General features: G+C 44.6%; 2 protein-coding genes across 3 annotated transcripts; one reads left to right on the forward strand and one right to left on the reverse strand.

The window, feature by feature from the left end:
* Positions 1–659: 659 nt before the first annotated feature.
* LOC310636137 (uncharacterized protein) lies at positions 660–5,193 on the forward strand. Its single transcript, XM_083355682.1, has 3 exons — positions 660–703; positions 2,186–2,269; positions 4,023–5,193. Exons 2-3 carry the CDS (start codon positions 2,236–2,238, stop codon positions 4,814–4,816), a joined length of 828 nt encoding a protein of 275 aa, XP_083211808.1. The 5' UTR covers positions 660–703; positions 2,186–2,235; the 3' UTR covers positions 4,817–5,193.
* A 4,277-nt stretch (positions 5,194–9,470) lies between these two features.
* Positions 9,471–19,225, reverse strand: LOC310636114 (uncharacterized protein). 2 transcript variants are annotated; one of them, XM_083355646.1, is made up of 4 exons: positions 18,896–19,225; positions 15,587–16,314; positions 14,091–14,178; positions 9,471–13,549 (listed from the first exon to the last, which is right to left on the reverse strand). In XM_083355646.1, the coding sequence occupies exons 2-4, from the start codon at positions 16,286–16,288 to the stop codon at positions 12,225–12,227; spliced, it is 2,115 nt and encodes a 704-aa protein (XP_083211772.1). In that variant the 5' UTR covers positions 16,289–16,314; positions 18,896–19,225; the 3' UTR covers positions 9,471–12,224. The 2 variants fall into 2 exon arrangements, with proteins under 2 accessions (XP_083211772.1, XP_083211773.1); XM_083355647.1 differs by lacking the exon at positions 18,896–19,225 and having other exon boundaries at positions 15,587–16,344.
* Positions 19,226–20,451: the final 1,226 nt, after the last annotated feature.

A 20,451-nucleotide genomic window follows, 5' to 3' on the forward strand; every position in this document is an offset into this window, starting at 1 on the left:
GACCTGAAGGACTAGATTAGGGGCAGATCCTCCTGGAGAAAATCTATCTACAGCATATGGTTGCTAAAAGTCAACGATGACTTGATGACATGCAATCAATTGCTGCTGCTTAATTACAGGTGATCAACGTACGACCACAATTGAGCCAAAAATTTCTTTTGTTAAACAAGACATTTTGTTTAAGTGAGTTTTGCCCCATTTTATGACCTTTCTTTTCACAGATCCTCTTGATCAGAGTAAAAATAGCTTTTGAGTAAATACATCTTGTCACAGTTGTTAAATGAATCACTGCAGTTGTTAAATTGGTAACAAAGTTGTTAAGTGAATCTAGCTTTCCCCATTGAATGTGCTTGTCAGGTCACAAAAGGTGATCACATGACCATGGACTATTGCAACCGTCATAAATACGAACCAGTTGCCAAGTGTCTGAATTTTAATCACGTGACCGCGGGGATTCTGCAACGGTTTCCTAACTCCCTTTGTTCCCTATGGTAACTTTAAAAGGTCACTAAATGAACTGTTGTAACGCAGGCTTGGATATCACAGGCTCCCGATCCTCCATTCACCCATCCGCTCTAACAGCTGATTAGTCGGGTCTGTCTTGCCAGTCTCCTGGCAGAGCTTCGGTCACATGATAGGAAGCGGAAAGCAAGGGAAAAGCCGCCTTTAAAACACCCAGAAAGAGAAGGAGAGATTTTCCCAGGTCGGTTTGAATCCCCGTGTGCTTTGGATGGTTTAATCCGGATTAGCTGCCCCTTAAAAGTGCTTTGTCCTCTGAAATGTCTCCCAGCTTTTAAAAATTCACCTCTCTTCTTCCTGATGGGTCGTCCTTTTTAGGGATTGCCCTGATGCAGAGGGTGTGGGATGGGTGGGACTTAACCCATTTATAAAAGTTTGTTTTCTCACCAAAAGTGATTGGGGTGTTGAAAAAGAGAGGAAAAACACATTCGACCGGGGAAGAGAAGAAACGCCCGACGAGTGGATTGCTCAAGAAGATAAAGCAGATGGGGAGGGAGAAGGAAGAGGTCAGCATCCAGATTTTCCTGGCAGGGTCTTCACTAAGCCTACTCATCACCCCCTCCCCCCGGCCGTTGAATTAAACCTTGCAGATTATGTCTTCTCTGTTTTTTATAGTGTTGTGGTGTTATTTGAAACCACATCTGCGTTAGTACTGTGCAGCTGCTGACTGGGGTTGCATGTCACCAATTAACGTGTCTGGGTGCAAATCCTCATGATCTGAGTAAAAGTAGCTTTTGAGTAAAGATGGTTGTGTCCAGACAATGTGGAATTCTCTTGGGTAAAAAGACGGGATGATTCAGTATACACCAAGCCACATATTTAAAGAGTTTCGATTTGATTTTCATTGCACTGAAGTCGAAATACATTTTAAATTTTGTCTGAAATGGTATAGGGTTTCCTGCCTTAGCAGGGGGTTGGACTAGATGACCTCCAAGCTCCCTTCCAACTTCTTCTTCTTCTTCTTCTTCTTCTTCTTCTTCTTCTTCTTCTTCTTCTTCTTCTTCTTCTTCTTCTTCTTCTTCTTCTTCTTCTTATTATTATTATTATTATTATTATTATTATTATTATTATTATATTATCCTGCCCACTTATTGTTTAAAGTTTGATTCCAATAGGCTAATCAGAGGCCAGAAGAAGTGATGGAGAATCTTATTAGATATGAGATCAATCCTGAAAGTTCTTATGGCTTTTCTTTTTGGAGAGATCAAAGAAAAAACAAGGATAGTAGCTGTTTTTTTAAAAAAAAATGGAGGGGGAGGGGGAGTTAAAGAGATGAACAGGTCTCTAAAATGTATGGCCTTACTGGTTTGGGGTGATGGGAGTGGTTGGCTTAGGTCTGGAAATATTGGAGCCCAAGAGAACCTTCCAGATCAGTGTTTCTCAACCTTGGCAATTTTAAGCTGTGTGGACTTCAGCTCCCAGAATTCCCCAGACAGCCAACTTATAATTGATAACTTACAACTCTTACAAATTTGAAACCCATTTGAGGGTTGAACTCTGTTTGATAATGTATGGTCTAAAAAGTCAAATTGTGCAATGTTAGCCTTGGAGAAAAGAGTAGGCAGGAAAAAATACGTGGCTGCTCAAATCAGCGCGGACTTATTTTCCCCAAATGAACATTTTTAAAAAGTCATTATTTTGAACTCTCTTTCTTCCTCCGTGACAGGAGCAAGTGGTTTTCTGGGCCTAGCCTCAAATGTTGGATTTGGAGTTGCTATGGAGGAAGATTCTGGCAGCATCGTTGTTCTGGGTGAGGGCACTTTCTCCTCAAGATTTGTGAATCAATTGGGCTCTTCCCTGACTTCTAGGAGGACTTGATTTGGAAATATTTCAGAGGCATTTCTCCAGCCTCACCTGGAGGTCAACATAGATTGTGTGAAAATGAACCCAGGGAGCCACTTCTGGGGAGCAGCTGACCGCAGGAATCTTGATAATTTAAGAAGGAGATGGAGCAGCAGCAGCACCAAATCCATGAATAATACGCTATGCTAGCTGAGGAATGCTGCTGCTGTCTTGCTTCCCCTCAGCTCCATGCGCTACTTCAGGAGTGTCAAACTGCTGGTCTGCGGGCCGGTTTCATCATACCAAAGCCACACCCACCCCATTGCCGCAATGCAAAAAGAGTCGCGATACGTCGCGACACATCACGTGATGTGGCGAGTTTTGACACCTGTGCACTGTGGAGACACAGTGAACACAAGGCAGCCTTTGAGGGCACTGTTGGCCTCCATGTTTCCAGAAAGATTGATCTGTTCCTCAGGGTTTCTATTTCATGCTGATTTTTCCTAGTGGCTGATTTGCTAGGCAAATTTGGGAGGGGGAGGAGAGGAAATGAGGTTTGCTCTGGGTGGTTTCAGATACTAGTTGAAAATGGACGATTGTGGTAAATCAGGTAGGTAGGTAGTCCTCAACTTATGACTGGTTGCTTAGTGGCTATTCAAAGTTATAACGATCCTACCTTGGGGGCTACTTATGGTCTGAATTTGAAGTTATGATGGTCGCTGTCCCTCTTCCACTGATCACATGACTCGGGCGCTTGGCAACACGGCCACGTTTATGGTTTGCAGAGTCCCACGGTTACATGACTGCATTTTATGGCTTTTGCCCAAAACAAGCACCTCTGATTTTCAGCAAAAGCATGCCCATCATGAACTATTGGTTTGCTTAACAATATGAGATTCACATAACGACCATAGTGATTTGCTTAATGGCTACTGCAAAAGTCCTAAAACCAGGTCGTCACATGACCAGCCCATTTTTACAATTATCAAGCTTACGTCTCTCGTTAGGGTCATAAATCAAGGACTACCTGTGCACTTTGTTATTCTGAGCTGATGGATGAGCTTGGGTGTCAAACTGTACTCTGGGATGTAGAATTGTATTCTTCAACTCTTTTGAAATTTGGTCACGTCACAAGATTTTGACAATTTTTAAAAAGTTGAATATATCAGCAAAAGACACAGGCAGTTTTAGAACTTGATAGATTTCCTTGCGTCCATCAGATCCTCCTTTAACAACTCACAGTTTAGAATTACTTTTGTTAAAAAGAAAAGTTTCATTTTATGGAGGGCAGCTTTTATTGATACAGGTAGTCCTCGACTTACAACTGCAATTGAGCCCCAAATTTCTCTTGCTAAGTGTGACAGTTAAGTGAGTTTTGTCCCATTTTATGACCTTTCTTGCCACGGTTGTTAAATGAATCACTGCAGTTGTTAAGTTAGTAACATGGTTGTTAAGTGGAATCTGGCTTCCTCATTGACTTTGCTTGTCAGAGGGTCACAAAAGGTGATCATGAGATCCTGCAGCACTGCAACCATCAAAAAATTGCCAAGCATCCGAACTTCGATCGTGTGACCATGGGGATGCTGCAACAGTCATAAGGGTGACAAAAGGTTATACGTCACTTTCTTTTAGTGCTGTTGTAATGAACGGTTGTAAGTCAAGGACTACCTGTACTAGCCCCAGGCCTACATAAAGACTGACACCCCAATTCTGTCTTCCAGAAGGTGATGAGGACGAAGGGATCTACACAGGAGAGGATCCCCATTACTGTCCGATGTATGACAAAGGTTTTGGTGATCAGTCGAGCCTGATGGATCGTGAGAGACCCAAAGCAACCGAGAAACGATACAAATGTGCTGATTGCGGGAAAGGCTTCAAGAAACGGTCGGCCCTCCTCACCCACGACCGGACTCACACGGGAGAAAAACCCTACAAATGCCCAGAATGCGGGAACAGCTTCAGTAACAAATCCAGCCTAACGAGACACAAGAGGAAACACACCGGAGAAAAGCCGTTCTGTTGCTTAAACTGTGGGAAACGTTTCAGCCAGAGCTCGAGTTTAATCAGGCACATGAGGAATCACACCGGCCTGAGGCCCTACATATGCTCAGACTGCGGCAAAAGTTTCAAGCAGAGCTCCAGTCTTCTAGTCCATGGGAGAACGCATACAGGAGAGACCCCCTATAGTTGCTCCATCTGTGGGAAGCGCTTTTCCCAGAGCTCAAATCTGGTGAAACACGAGAGGATCCACACTGGGGAAAAGCCTTACAGATGCTCAGACTGTGGGAACACCTTCAGTAACAAATCTAGCCTTACAAGACATAAGAGGAACCACACAGGGCAGAAACCCTACAAATGTTCCCAGTGTGGGAAAAAATTCAAACAAAGCTCAGGCCTTCTCAAGCACGAGAGAATCCATACACGGCCCAGCTTCTCACAGTATCCTCATCCTAGCTTGGATCTGGATTCTAAGCTGCCTGTACATGAGAGAGACCATGTTGGAGAGGCCGTATAAGCTGCTTGCTCTATAAGCCAAGTTTTTATTTGACATTAGTAGCAGAGGATGGGGTTCAAACCGAATGGAGCTGTATTTGAATAGTAGTGGGAAAGTGTTGGATGATATGTATACAAACCCTGCAGAGTCGGTGACCACGGTCTCAGATATACAGCCAAACCCTCTTGTCTTGCTGCGTTGCAAACAGAACACAAAAGGAAGACGTTTGTGATATAGTGATGGAGTTTTTCAGAGTTTGACCAGTTTTATCTATTAAATAATTTCCTCGGGGGCAAAAAAGACAGAGAGACAGTTTGGTGGTTATTAAATCAAAATGCCACATTGTATAGAGAAAGAAAAGATTAAAATCTGTCTCAAAACCTACCCTTCCCTTAAATGAAGTAGCAAACTCAGGTTGGATGTTGTCGGCCCTATTCGGTAGACCAGACCAAGAATCAGACACTATGTGGACTTAACACTACTTTTAGTAGAATGGCTGTAATAGCAGAAGCTTGCAAGTCTGAATGTACTTCCCCATCTCCCCTTTATCTTCTTGAGAATTAGGGGTGTGGCAGGGGGGAGGTTGTCTATCTGAGATATTTTTGTAAAACGTCTGTCTTTGGGCTTCAGCCACGTTTATCTGTTTCCAGGTAGTTCTCGACTTACGACCACAGTTGAGCCCCAAATTTCTGTGGTTAAGTGAGATTTGTTAAGGGAATTTTGCCCCATTTTACGACCTTTCTGCCACAGTTGTTCAGTGAATCACTGCACTTGTTAAGTTAGTAACACAGGTGTGGAAGTGAATCTGGCTTCCCCATTGAGGTTGCTTGTCAGAAGGTCACAAAAGGTGACCACATGACCCCAGGACACTGTGACTGTCATAAATATGAATCAATTGCCAAGTTTCTGAATTTTGGTCACACGACCATGAGGATAATGCAGCGGTCCTAAGTTTGAAAAAATGGTCTTTAAGTCCCTTTTTTTCAATGCCATTGTAACTTTGAATTGTCATTAAATGAACTGTTGGTAAGTCGAGGACTACCTGTATTGCCTAAGTAACCGATCTACCTTTCTCAATCTAGACCATGCTCTGCAGATACACTGTACTGACTTTTGGAGAACTAAGTTGTAAGTGGCACGTACAGTCTATCCTGTATCTCTTGAATTAGCCTCTTGTGGGGCTGAAATGTGTTATCCCATTAAAGGAGCTAGAAGTTAAATCCAGTTGCCAGCCAGGTTGGCTTCTGATTCTGGAATTTCCCATGGATAGGAAAGGGAGAGGGATGTTGTAGGGGGAATGTTTCCCCCCTGTCATTTATCTCTGGGCAACTTGGCTTTTTCTACTGATAAGGGAAGATTCCCTGTCTTGGGATATTTCCTTTTTCCATTTTTAGGATTAATCTGAGCATTTTTTTCAGACGTTCATGAAAGCTTCAGAACAGAACAGAATAACAGACTTAGAAGGGACCTTGGAGGTCTCTTACTCCAAGCAGGAAGCCCCATCATTTCAGACAAATGGGTATCCAATCTCTTAAAAGCCTCCAGTGATGCAGCACCCACAACTTCTGGAGGCAAGCCGTTCTACTGGTTAATTGTTCTAACTGTCAGGGAATTCCTCCTTAGGTCAGTGATGGCGAACCTATGGCACGCGTTCCAGAGGCGGCACTCAGAGTCCTCTCTGTGGGCACACCTGCCACCACCACTAGCAGCTTGCACAGGTCCATTAGGCTACCGCCAGTGCCCACAGCAGCAGCCCTGCCCAGCACAAAGGAAGCAAAGCAGCCAGCTAGCAAGCTCGAGTACAGGTGGTAGAGAATGCCCCTATGCGCTCAGCTGCCCCTGCTTCGCCTTGCCCCACAGCAATGGCACCCCCGCCCTACCCCCTGCCTTGTCACTTGACATTGTTACATACATAAAATCGTATGTATGTACATATAGCAATAGCCCTTAGACTTATATAATACCTCTTCACAGTGCTTTACGGCCCTCTCTAAGCAGTTTACAGAGTCAGCATATTGCGCCCCCCCCCCAACGATCTGGGTCTCCATTTTACCGACCTCAGAAGGATGGAAGGCTGAGTCAGCTTTGAGCCGGTGAGATTCAAACTGCCAAAGTGCTGGCAATCGGCAGCCAGAAGTATTAGCCTGCAATATTGCATTCTAAGGGATGTGGTGGCTCAGTGGGTTAGGACGCTGAGCTTGTCGATCAGAAGGTCGGCAGTTTGGCAGGTCGAATCCCGAGTGCTGCGTAACAGAGTGAGCGCCTGTTACTTGTCCCAGCTTCTGCTAACCTAGCAGTTCGAAAGCACGTAAAAATGCAAATAGAAAAATAGGGACCACTACGGTGGGAAGGTAACAGCATTCTGTGCACCATTGGCGTTTTAGTCATGCCAGCCACATGACCATGGAGACGTCCTTGGACAAATGCTGGCTCTTCGGCTTTGAAACAGAGATGAGCACCAGCCCCTAGAGTTGGAAACAACTAGCATGCATGTGCAGGGGAACCTTTACTTTTACCTTTATTGCATTCTAACCACTGCACCACCACGGCTCTATATCCCCATCAATACATTTCATTAGCGGATTAACCCACTACCTGAGTTCTCATGTTATTTTTAAAAAATATTTAGGAAATTTATTTGTCGCCAATCTCGTATCCAGCGACTCTGGGTGGCTTACAGTATAAAGAACCTTAAAGCATTAAAGAACATTAAAATCAACATTGGTAGAACACAGTTGATAAAATTGGAAGAATACAAATCATAGTCCTATTCTGGATGGCAACAGCTAAGGCAGTGTTTCCACAGCATGCTAACCAACATGCATGTGTACAGGTGTTCCTCAACTTGTGACCATAATGGAGCCCAAAATTAATGTTGCTAAGTGAGACATTTGTTAAGTGAGTTTTGCCCCATTTTACGACCTTTTTTGCCACAGTTAAATGAATCACTGCGATGGTTAAGTTGGTAACACAATTGTTAAATGAATCTGGCTTCCCCATTGACTCTCAGAAGGTTGCAAAAGGGGATCACATGACCCTGGGACACTGCAAGTGTCATAAATGTGAGTCAGTTGCCAAGCATCTGGGTTTTGCTCATGTGACCTTGGGGATGCCACAGTGGTTATATGAAAGATGGTCACAAGTCCCTTTCTTTCCAGTGCTGTTGTATCTTCAAACGGCCATTAAATGAATTTTTGTAAGCCGAGGAGTATCTGTATTTGAATCAGGGTAAAAGCTAAGTAAGTTTCTTGTGTGCAGCAAATAGAGCTGTTGGTTCTTTGACAAGTCTAGTTGAACATGTTAGGTAAACACAGCCAAGCTGATCACTGGACTGCAAGAATATAGACCTTGCATTTTCATGAAGGGGAGATTGAATGTTTGATTTGTTTCATACGGAAGGCAGTTCAACCCTGGGAGATGGGCTTTAAGTATCTGGCTGTTTTCTAGTGGGGACTCAACCGGTATAGATAGCCAGTGTATGTATGTATGTATGTATGTATGTATGTATGTATGTATGTATGTATGTTACTTTCACAAATAACTCAAGGTGGCAAACATGTCCAATGCACTTTCTCCCCATTTCCCCCACCACAACAACCCTGTGAAGCGAGTTGGGCTGAGAAAGAGTGACAGACCCAAGGGTCACCCAGTTGGCTTTCATGGCTAAGATGTGGCTAAAACCCATGGTCTCCTGTTTTTTTAGCTTGGTGCATTAACCAATAGACCAGACATGTCAAACACAAGGCCCGGGGGCCAGATCCGGCCCGCGAAGTGGTTTCATGCGGCCCGTGAAGCCATCCTGGAAACAGTGAGGGAACGGCCTCCACTGCCTTGGCCCTGGCCCAGAGACCCTCCTCCTGCCAGAGACCCTCAGATCTGTCCCACTCCTGCACAGGCCCCCACAGGCGCCCTTGATGCAAACGATATAGAGCTGGCCATGCCCACCCAGTAGGCCATACGCACACTAGCCACGCCCACCCAGTAGGCCATGCCCACCCTGGCCATACTTACCCGCCCCCCTGAGGGCAACCGGAATGCTGATGCGGCTCTCAGTGAAATTGAGTTTGACACCCCTGCAATAGACCAATCACACTCAGATGTTATTTTATGGGGTGTTAACCTTCCACTGCAGCAAAGTTTCTCAACCTTGGCCACTTTTAAGATGTGTGGACTTTCTGGGAGCTGAATTCCACACACGTTAAGGTGTCCAAGGTTGAGAAACACTGGTCTAGATAATTACTGTGGTGTATTGTTCCAGCTCTCTTAGGAACTCCCCCCAGAAACCTAAAGAACATTAGTGGAATCTAGATACACAATAATGTTGGAAAGGCAAGCTACAAGAGTGTGTGTTTGTTCTTTGCGTTGACTCTTGGCAACATTTTCAAAACTGGTTTGTTCTTACCTTCTTCCTAGGGCTGAGAGAGAGAAACTGGCCCAAGGTCACCCAGCTGGCTTCATATCTAAGGCAGAAGAAGAACTTGTGGTGTCCTGGTTACTAACCCAGCAACAAACTGATTTTCAGATTTTTTTTAATTAAGTAAATCTAATTCAATCTATTTCCTCTTGCATTGCAGAAATCCAGAGATAAAAAAACCCCAAACACTCATTACAAAGGCAAGATTTATTGTTTGTTATTTCCTATTAAATGCAGTATTGTACTAAAAATAAATTTATTTGTAAAAGGAAAAAACAGACTATACTTTTAACTACAAGCTCCTAATTAAAATTCCAATACTGGCTTCTAGTAATCAAATATTTTTTCAGTTGATTGCGTTATTGATAAAACCCAATTAATGATCATGACTCTTCATTATTTTCCCCAATATATTTCATCACTGCTTAGCCAGGTTAATGTCATGGTTCCGACAGATGAAACTTCAAAAGAACTTCGAGGCATTGTTTTCCTTAAAGAATCTTTTATTCGAGAAACAAAGTATCAGCACTAGATAGTTGTAGCCAAAACCTGAATTCCCTTCCCCTGGCACAAAGTAGCAAAGTGCAATTCCCTCCTCCAATTAACAGTCATAAATCACATTCCCCAATTAACTTGAACCGTGGGCTTTCTCCCCATCTCTCCTGCCTCCCCACCTCTCCTGCCAGCCAAATTTCAATCAGCTCTGGACCTAATAACCTTGGGTTCCCACGGCTGTTATTATTGTTACGACTAGCTGGACTCTCATCCACATTCCCCCTCCCAGGATCAACAACTCTAAAAGCGATAGAGAAAAGATGGCTACATGTCCATCTGTTGTCAAAGCAAGAACATCTGATGTTGGCAGCATTGACAGTTAATTCTATTCCCAATCCTAGCAACCCTGATGCCTAAAATTTAATCAAATATAATTTCTTACATAATCTCATTTTAAATTCAAGTTTAGATTCTTCAAACTCTTTAGATTCTGAACCTTCTGTACTAGCAGAACAATCACAAGAATTATGCTCCAATTATGCTCCAAAGTTGTTTTAAAACCCACCTTAATATTTCAGGATTCTTAGAATTACATTTTTTTAACTTCTTCATTTACTTGATATAACAGGTTAGTGCATTGAGTGCCAATCATGCAGGTTCCATCATACAGGTGGTTCTTGACTTACATCTATTTATTTGATTTAGCAACCATTTGAAGTGACAACAGCACTGAAAAAGTGACTTAGAGTCAGTCCTCACACTTATGACCACTGCAGCAAACCACTGCACAAAATTTGGGTGCTAGAAAGCGGGCATGCATTTTCAAAGTTTACAGTGTGATCAATGATAATGTGATTATCACTGATTCACTTATCAACTGTGGGAAAATGGTGGTAAAATTGGGAAGGACTCACTTAACAACTGCCTGGCTTAGCAATGGAAATTCCAGTCCAACTTGTAATCATAAGTCGAGGACTATCTGTATAGGAAGATTAGCTGGTACGAATAACATTACAACTTCTGACAACTTGGATAGGAAAGATTCAGTACAGGTAGTCCTCGACGTATGACCACGATTGAACCCAACATTTCTGTCGCTAAGTGAGACATTTATTGAGTTTTGCTCCATTTTACGACTTTTCTTGCCACAATTGCTAAGTGAACCATAGCAGTTGTTACTTTAGTAACATGACAGTTAAGTGAATCTGGCTTCCTCACTGACTTTGCTTGTCAGAAGGTTGTAAAAGACGATCACATGACCCAGAACACTGCAAATGTCATAAATATGAGTCAGTTGCCAAGCATCACGTGGCCATGGGGATGCTGCAATGGTTGTAAGTGTGAAAAATGGTCATAAATCACTTTCTTCGGTGCTGTTGTAGCTTCAAACGGTGACTAAACGAACTGTTGTAAATCAAGGACTACCTGTATATCCTCAGTGAACTTTTTACATTGATCCAATCATTCCTAAAAACTTGGAATATTACAATTTTGTGTGGTCGTAAGTTGAGGACTTACTTGTACTTTCTACAGCCACAGTCTTGCACAACAAAGGAGCTGAGTGCTGGTGGAATGGATCCCAGTACAAACGTCTTGTTTGCTTCTGGACAAGCGTGGGGGGGACTTAGCCAGTCTGTTCACACCTAACTTAGATCTATTCTTCTCAAGAGGAACGATAAACATGCAGGCATTCGAGAACTTAATGTTCATTTGAGGAACATAAGAGGCATTTGGTTACCTGCCATACCCACAGAACGCGGCAATACAGTTTCCCCACCTGCTGCCCTCCTTCCAAATGCATTCTGGGATCTGCTCCCTAGAAGGCCACAGCTGAACTGCAATTCCCAGAATTCTAAGAGCCGCATTCTAAGGAAAGAGGTTGAGGAAAGCCCACAGCAGATACCGAATGGCACCAGATTGCTTTCTCTGGTGGCGGCAACAAGTTTGAAAGGAACCTTCTGAGCTAAGAAACACTGTGACACCCATGCCATGAATCCATGGCACTGTTTGTGAGTGTAGTAAAAATTAGGAACACCAAGAACGAGTGACAATTCTGTCAGCCGTGCCCGTTCTCAGGGTACATCATTGCATTATCCTTCCTGCCCACCTTCCCAGTGCTTACTGAGCATGCTCAGCCCTTTTTCTACAGAATACAGAGAATTGGAAGGGACCTTGGAGGTCTTTGGGGGATGGGAGGGAGACAGCCCCATTAATTTTAATTTTTGGCAAGCCTGCAAACCTCAGTGTTCCAAGCTTGCGGATTCCTTTCTTCTGTGCCAGACAGGTGACATTTGGGATGTAAAAAATGTCTGCCACAGTCTTAATGGAAAAAGAGACAACCTAAGGGGAAGCTTGACCTACCGTCAACATTTTCTTCCTCACTGCTTCAACTCTTATGAATTGCTCCTTCTATTTTATTTTAGGCCGAAAAGATGGTTACCTCCAAAGGAAGGCAGTTCTTACAAAACCTTGTGTCATTCCTATATGGAGCTTCTGTTTGTTGGCAACCCTTGAGGAGATCTACCCCATATTCATGCTATGTTCCACCACATGCATTATTGCATCAGCTCTGGCTAAATCCTTTTCCACGGTTGGCCCACGCCCGTGGTTTCTCTCGTGTTTCAAGAGGGACGCTTTGTGACTGAATTTTTTCCCGCAGTCCAAGCACTCAAAGGGCTTCTCTCCTGTGTGGATTCTCCGATGATTAATCAGGTTGGATCGCTGACTGAAGCTCTTCCCACATTCTGCACATTTGTACGGTTTCTCTCCCGTGTGAGTTCTTTGGTGGCCAACCAGGAATTCTCTTCGGCTGAAGCCTTTCCCACACTCCAAACACACGTATGGCTTTTCCCCTGTGTGAATCCTCTCATGGATTCGGAGAACTGAGTTGCAACTAAAAAATTTCCCACAGCTGGCACACTTATACAGTTTCTCCCCTCTGTGAGTTCTCTCGTGGGATGTCAGGCTTGAACTGTTGCTGAAAGATTTCCCACAGTTGGTGCAGCTGTATGGTTTCTCCCCTGTGTGGATTCTCTGGTGGTTCAGAAGGTTTGAACTCTGGCTGAAATTCTTTCCACAGTCTAAACATTTGTATGGTTTCTCTCCGGTATGGAGTCTCTGATGGCGGACAAGACTTGACCTAAAGCTGAAGTTTTTCCCACAGTCTGCGCACATGTATGGTTTCTCTCCCATCTGAAAGTCAGGAGGCTGTGGGGTCCTCTTCTCATGTTCTGGATGTCTGGATGGATTCTCTTCACCATATGCTTTCTCTTGCTTTCCTGTGGATGAACTGGAGAGGAAGCTTTTACCACAATTCAAACATATACGAAGACTTCCTCCCCTCAGATCCAAGGTCTGACTGGAATCGTGCCCACATTTGGAACATTTGTATGGTTTCTCTCCAACAGGGATCCTCTGCAGACTACTTTGATTAACTTTTTGATGCAACCCATCCTGACCATCCATGGTCGAGTCTATGCTCATTTGTTTCTTCTGCTCAAACATGGACTCCCAACTTTCACCATCCTCGTTAGGTTGGGATGGCTTTTTTTCAGCTTCCATTTTTTGACACTTGGAAAGGTCATGAGCATTTTCTCTGGGCATTCTCTCCCAGCTGTTTCGACTGAAGATTTTCTCATCCTGTTTCTCACAGGTGTGTTTTTCTGCTTCTCCTTGCTCTAAGGGACTCCCTTCATTCCTCTCTGTCTCTTGATGACATATTGCCATCTTTCTCATTGGGGGCAAGGAGAAAAGTTCCCATTTGGCTTTATCAAATGGAACCCCAGTAAGACCCATCAGGTGAGAAATTCCTTTGACAAATGGCTTCCGCTTGTTTTTAACTGTTTCTATAAGAAATAAGAGAGAGCAATGAGTCTGTGAAGAGCATTTTGACATTTAACATCTCATTGCTTCTCCCCAGTAAAACAGAGAGCAACCCAGGTCATATGATGATCCTATCCTCCTCCCATTAAAAAAAAACAAAACCTAAGTGTTGTTATGTTACAGCACAAGCCCCGCCCTTACATATATACAAGTGTCCCTACTTTAGATGCAAGTACGTAAAGTCATAGGTTTAGGAAAACAACTCAGAAGTATATTAGAAATTTTGCAAACTCCAAATTGGCCAAGCAATGGGTAGAAGCTAGTCAGAGGGAGATGCAACCTGGAAATAAGGAAGAATTTCCTGAGAGTGAGAACGATTAATCAATGGAACAGCCTCCCTGAGTTGTAGGTGCTCCATATTGCTGGAGGTCTTCTAGAAAAGACTGGACAACTATTTGTCTGGGGATGGTATAAGGACTCCTGCCTTGAGCAGAAAATTAGAGTAGAACACCTCCACGGTCCCTTCCAGCCCTATGACTCTATGATCTGTGATTCAAATCTTACCTAACATGTGGATCTGATGATCTGCCCTTTGCTCATCTGCCACCTTTCCTGTTTCCAACAAAGGCTGTTTTATTTTGATGGAACTGGCCTGAAAAAAGAAAGACCACAAGACCTGAAGATTTCAGAATATTTAATGGAAAACTTTCAGATTTAGCAATGTGTTACAATATTATAGCCAATGTGTATACATACTACATACTACATACATAGATTCAACGTTATAAGAAATGTGGGAAGGTGACATCCTTTTGCTTAGGTTTTTTTTACCCTGAAATTAACAGTCGTCCCCCCCCCGAAAAAAGCATCCTATTTACAATGTGGGTCAAACATGTTAAATTAGATTTGGTTTGCAGGAAATGGCTGGGGGTTTGTGAAGATCCAGATTCTGTGTGTGCATGTGCACATGTGCCCATTTTCGTCAATAAACTTCAATTGAAGGAAAATTGTAAAAGTGATTCACAAATTAGGTAACAGTAACTTAATGGTAAAAGGGACGTGGTGGCTCAGTGGGTTAGGACGCTGAGCTTGTCGATCAGAAGGTCGGCAGTTTAGCGGGTCAAATCCCGAGTGCCGTGTAGCAGAGTGAGCGTCTGTTACTCGTCCCAGCTTCTGCCAAACTGGCAGTTCGAAAGCATGTAAAAATGCAAGTAGAAAAATAGGGACCACTACGGTGGGAAGGTAACAGCGTTCCGTGCACCTTTGGCGTCTAGTCATGCCGGCCACATGACCACGGAGACGTCCTCGGACAAGCGCTGGTTCTTCGGCTTTGAAACGGAGATGAGCACCAGACCCTAGAGTCGGAAACGACTAGCACGCATGTGCGGGGGAACCTTTACCTTTTTAACTTAATGGTTCTTGTAAGTGGGTGTAATTTCTAATGAACGAATTAATTAATTAGCTGTTTCATGCAGCGAGCAGGAACATAAGATACACATTGCACAATTTCAGAATCTATAATACTGGAACAAATCCTGTCAGGGTTGGTGGGAATGCTGTTTTCTTCTTGACAGCTCCTTGATTAGGCTGTTGTTTACTATTTGATTTTTCTCTGATTTTCGATTTGGTATTAATCCTGGTGTTAACCCCTGCTTATCTGGGGGTTGATTACTGTTAAGGAGGCATTTTGGTCACTTTGTTTTTGTCCCAACAATCCTGACAGGAAAAGTCACTGTACATAAACAGAGCAAACCCCCACTCCCTTCTAGCACTAAATATGTCACCTAGTTGGGTAATGAAAAGTCTGCAAGAAAACGACCAAGCACAAAGAGCATCAAGAATACTACAGTTCAACCCTGAGCTAAAAATATTATCTTCTACTACTACCCTGTGGTTCAGGGGTAGGCAACCTCGGCTCTTTTATGACTCATGGACTTCAACTCCCAGAATTCCTGAGTCAGCATAGCTGACTCAGGAATTCTGGGAGTTGAAGTCCATGAGTCATAAAAGAGCCGAGGTTGCCTACCCCTGCTCTGGTTGATCAAAAGGAAACTACTCACCTGTTCTTCTTGTATTTCAGTTTCTTCTTTCCACAGCAAGAAATCTTCTGCTACAGCCACTGCTTGGAGACAGGTCTCTGGGTTATCTTCCCTAACCCAGTTTTGCATCTCTGATGGCAGAATTGCCAAGAACTGTTCCAGGATTACCAGCTCTACAATCTGCTCCTTTGTGTGACTTTCAGGCTTCAGCCACTGAGAGCCAAGATCCTGGAGGTGTCCAAGTGCTTCTCGAGGTCCCTCAGCCTCCTCATAGCGAAACTGCCTGAATCCCTGGCACAGTCGCTCCAAACTGATCTTGTCCTTCTCCAGGGCTTTGTCTCCAGCTTTCAGAGGACAATCCAAGCTTTCAGAGATGGCATGAGCTTCCCTACTAAAGCCTGGTAGGATTTCAGATGCAACCATTCTTCTAAGCCCTGGGTTGGGACGAGCAATGGCCCCTAACAATGTGATAGAAGAATTATGGTCATCCCACTCTTCAGGTCCAGGCAGCTGAGGTTGGCTTTCTTTTGAATGAGTTCCTTTCTGGATGTTACACCATGGAACGTCTGAATCCAGCTCCACAACTTGCTCTCCTTTAATCTGTAGGGGATCCACATTGGATGGAATTTTTCCAACACAGTCCTCCTGGAGAACATGAGGATCACTTTCTCCTTCCTCCATTTTCTCCCCTGGAGCTTGCTCAGAGCTTGTGAATGCCTGCATTTTTATTCCTGGCTAGAAAACTGGTCCTGGAAACAGGATAATAGGAGAGAAGTTAAGGACAAAATTCAAGGTGGGTCATATAAACTTAGCCATACCTCATTATTTTCAAGTATATCTCATAGAATGTGATGGTAGTATAGTTAATATGCCCAGATAACACCCTTGTTTCTTGAACTACACTAATTGCCAGTTTGCTGCTGGGTACAATTCAAGGTGCTGATTGTTACCTATAAAGCCGTCATGGCCTAAAGGTAAAGGTAAAGGTTCCCCCACACATGTGTGCTAGTCGTTTCCGACTCTAGGGGCCGGTGCTCATCTCCGTTTCAAAGCCGAAGTGCCAGCGCTTGTCCGAGGACATCTCCGTGGTCATGTGGCCGGTATGACTAGACGCCAAAGGCGCACGGAACGCTGTTACCTTCCCACCGGAGTGGTCCCTATTTTTCTACTTGCATTTTTACGTGCTTTCGAACTGCTAGGTTGGCAGAAGCTGGGACGAGTCACAGGCGCTCACTCTTTTACGCAGCACTCGGGATTTGACCCGCCAAACTGCCGACCTTCTGATCGACAAGCTCAGCGTCCTAACCCACTGAGCCACCACATCCCTCATCATGGCCTAGGGCCTGCTTAATTGAGAGACTGCCTGAAAGTTAAGCTTCAGCATTATTAAGAGCTCCAGAGATTCTCCGCCTGGTTTTGGAACACATTTGAATAATTTTGGAAAAGAGAGAAGACTGACAGGTGCAGTCAACCCCACCCCCAGCCCATCAAAATTTCCTCTTCTCTGATGTGCAAAGGAGTCAATATTATTTTCCTGCAGAGTCTCAAAATAGTAACGGGGGGGGGGGAGAAGCACATTAATCAATCAGAATAGAGCTGGAAGGGACATTGGAGGTCTTCTAGTCCAACCCCCTGCTCAAACAGAAGACCCCGGTACCATTTCAGACATCTAAGAAAATATATGCTATATATCTGTCAAGCCCCAGGTTCGACCGTTCTGGACTTAACAATATCTAAGAAAATATATGCTATGCATCTAAGAAAGAGGAACAAGAGGAACAAGCTGCCTTTTGCATCTCTGGAGGGTGGGGGGGGGCAACAACCTGTTGGAAAGATTATCTCATGATGTAATATGAATAGTTGTCCTTTGTTTTCTAAAAGTCAACTTGCAGAGAAGGAAAACAAAACAAAGCAAAAATTTAAAAAAAACACCAGTTCCTTTGCTTTTATCACAGGTAGCCTGAAAGCAACGTAACCAGCTTGGTCAGTTTTTCACAGGGCAGATTAGTAACTTGACCTGTCTGTCTCTGCTTGTTCCAAAACTTTGACTTGCGTGTGTAGAAAAAGGTGCTAGTCCGTCTTTCTGCACTGCGGAACTGGATCTCCGAAGAAGAGGAAGAGGGAGAGTCTGCCTTGAATGTTAGCTAAAAAAAAAAAAAAGAAGGGGAAGGGGCTACGGTGGTTTTCATTTTCTTTTTATCCTTACTCCAAAACAAAACTTCTATCTGTTAAGCTGCAGGACAAGACAACTAGGCCCCTTTTTCTGTTGTTTTTCACATCTCCAAATTATACAGGTTTAAAGGTAAAGGTAAAGGTTCCCCCGCACATGCGTGCTAGTCGTTTCCGACTCTAGGGGCCGGTGCTCATCTCTCTTTCAAAGCCGAAGAGCCAGTGCTTGTGCAAGGACGTCTCCGTGGTCATGTGGCCGGCATGACTAGACGCCAAAGGCACACGGAATGCTGTTACCTTCCCACCGTAGTGGTCCCTATTTTTCTACTTGCATTTTTATGCTAGGTTGGCAGAAGCTGGGACGAGTAACAGGCGCTCACTCTGTTACGCGGCACTCGGGATTCGACCCGCCAAACTGCCGACCTTCTGATCGACAAGCTCATTGTCCTAACCCACTGAGCCACTGCGTCCCTTTATACAGGTTTACAACTATATAAAATCCCAGAGAATGCATACATCTAAATACTGCCCATGCAAATTAAACAAATGCATTTTTGGTGATTTTTTTAAATACTATTGGAATCAAAAGGTTAACACACATTTGTTTCATGTAAATTAATATGCGGCAAGTGCTGTTATATATTTGCCCTGGCATAATAACATATGTGGGTGGGAGATTTGGTAACTGAATGGGGGAAATCCCGTTGCTGTGAATTGGACTGGATAATTCGGAGGGGGGGGGAAACCACTGGGAAAAGTAATGTCAAAGTGTTGTAATTATTGCCCAGAAAACAACATGGACATTTCATGCAGTCACCTGCAGTGACTGCATGAAATGTCCATGTTGTTTTCTGGGCAATAATTGAGCTGGACTGGAGTGTTTATCCTTCCAAAGACCTGCTCGTCCACCTTTTGTTCATATTCTTAACAAGCTTGCAAGGCAAATTAACTTTAGAGATTACAATGGGAGAAAGTGACCCAGTGGGGTTCAGGATCGATGGCAGGAAATCTTAATCTGCATTTTCCAAGGAGTAAATCTTCCTGGCTCTAATACTATGCCACCTGCAGTAGTGCAGCTCACGATTTGCTCCCCTAGAGAAAAGACAGCCCATTGAGTTCAGCGAGAATGACCAAACAGGTATAGGATTGCAGCACGCTTACCTGGAAGTAAGTCCAAGAGAAGGCTGCCTTCTCAAGAGACCAAAAGCCCACGCGATCCCAGGGAATCGCTTCGCCCCCCGCAGGGCTTGCGTCGGTGCAAAGATGCGGGGGCCCGGACTCGAGTCCAAGAAAATAAACAGCCGTCCCACGTTCCCAACAAACCCCCCATTGGAAAGGGACAGGAGAAGCGTCCTGCCTACTCTCCGCGCGTCCCTTTCGCTCCGTTCCTGATCTAGAAGCTGGAAGAAGCTGGTGGAAAAAGAGAAGAGAGGGTTGCCAGCAGTTTTGGCCGGGGAAGGCGGTGGCTTCGGGAGACCGGCGCCTCTGGCCTTGCCGGCTGCTGTGTCCCTGCCTTCTCGGAGCCTCCTCTTCCTTGCCTTGCTTCCCGGGCCCGTCCCACTTTCCCACGCTCACCTTGCGGCAGCGAGAAGCTTGCTTTCCCAAGGCGTTTCGCACGCTCGCGCCACCTTCCCACTTTCACTAGCGCGTTCTGCGTGGGGAAGGGAGCGCTCGCGTCTTGTGCTCTCCACCAGTGGGGGGAAGAGGTTTTCTCTCTTTCCCTCTTTCTCCCACCCCCACCCCCCACCCGTGGTGTTTTGGGGGAGACGGCTGCGAGTAATGGATAGAGATCCGCAAGTTGCTGGAAAGACCAAGACGTGGGTGTAACGCGGCGATGCTCATCACCGTGGGAAAGTGCCTGTTGGATTTCCCAGACTCTGAGCACCCTAGAGGTGGAAGAAGGGGGAAGCCCTTGACTTACAGCAGTTCGTTTAGTGATGTTTTGGGGAGATGGCTGCGAGTAATGGATAGAGATCCGCAAGTTGCTGGAAAGACCGTGGGAAAGTGCCTGTTGGATTTCCCAGACTCTGAGCACCCTAGAGGTGGAAGAAGGGGGAAGCCCTTGACTTACAGCAGTTCGTTTAGTGATGTTTTGGGGAGATGGCTGCGAGTAATGGATAGAGATCCGCAAGTTGCTGGAAAGACCAAGACGTGGGTGTAACGCGGCGATGCTCATCACCGTGGGAAAGTGCCTGTTGGATTTCCCGGACTCTGAGCACCCTAGAGGTGGAAGAAGGGGGAAGCCCTTGACTTACAGCAGTTCGTTTAGTGACTGTTCAGAGTTACAGTGGTTGTGAAAAAAGTGACTCATGACTGTTTTTCAGACTTATGACCATTGCAGCACCCACATGGTCACATAATCAAAATTCAGATGCTCGGCAACTGACTCATATTTATGACGGTTGCAGTATCTTTGGGGTCCCGTGACCCCCTTTAGCGACCTTCTGACAAGCAAAGTCAATGGGGCAGCCAATTTCCCTTGACAACCATGTTACTAACTTCACAACTGCAATGTTTCACTTAACAACTCTGGCAAGAAAGGTCATAAAATGGGGGGAAACCCCATTGCTTAGCAATGGAAATTTTGAGCTCAATTGTGGTCGTAAGTTGAGGACGACCACAATTCCAGGGCATCGAGAGAAGCCTCTCTACTTGCTCTGTCTCCACAATATTTCACTTTGTAACTGGAAGTTAGGGATACAGTAATAGCCCAAACT

Source organism: Vipera ursinii, assembly GCF_947247035.1.
Source record: "Vipera ursinii genome assembly, chromosome: 2".
Lineage (NCBI taxonomy): Eukaryota > Metazoa > Chordata > Lepidosauria > Squamata > Viperidae > Vipera > Vipera ursinii.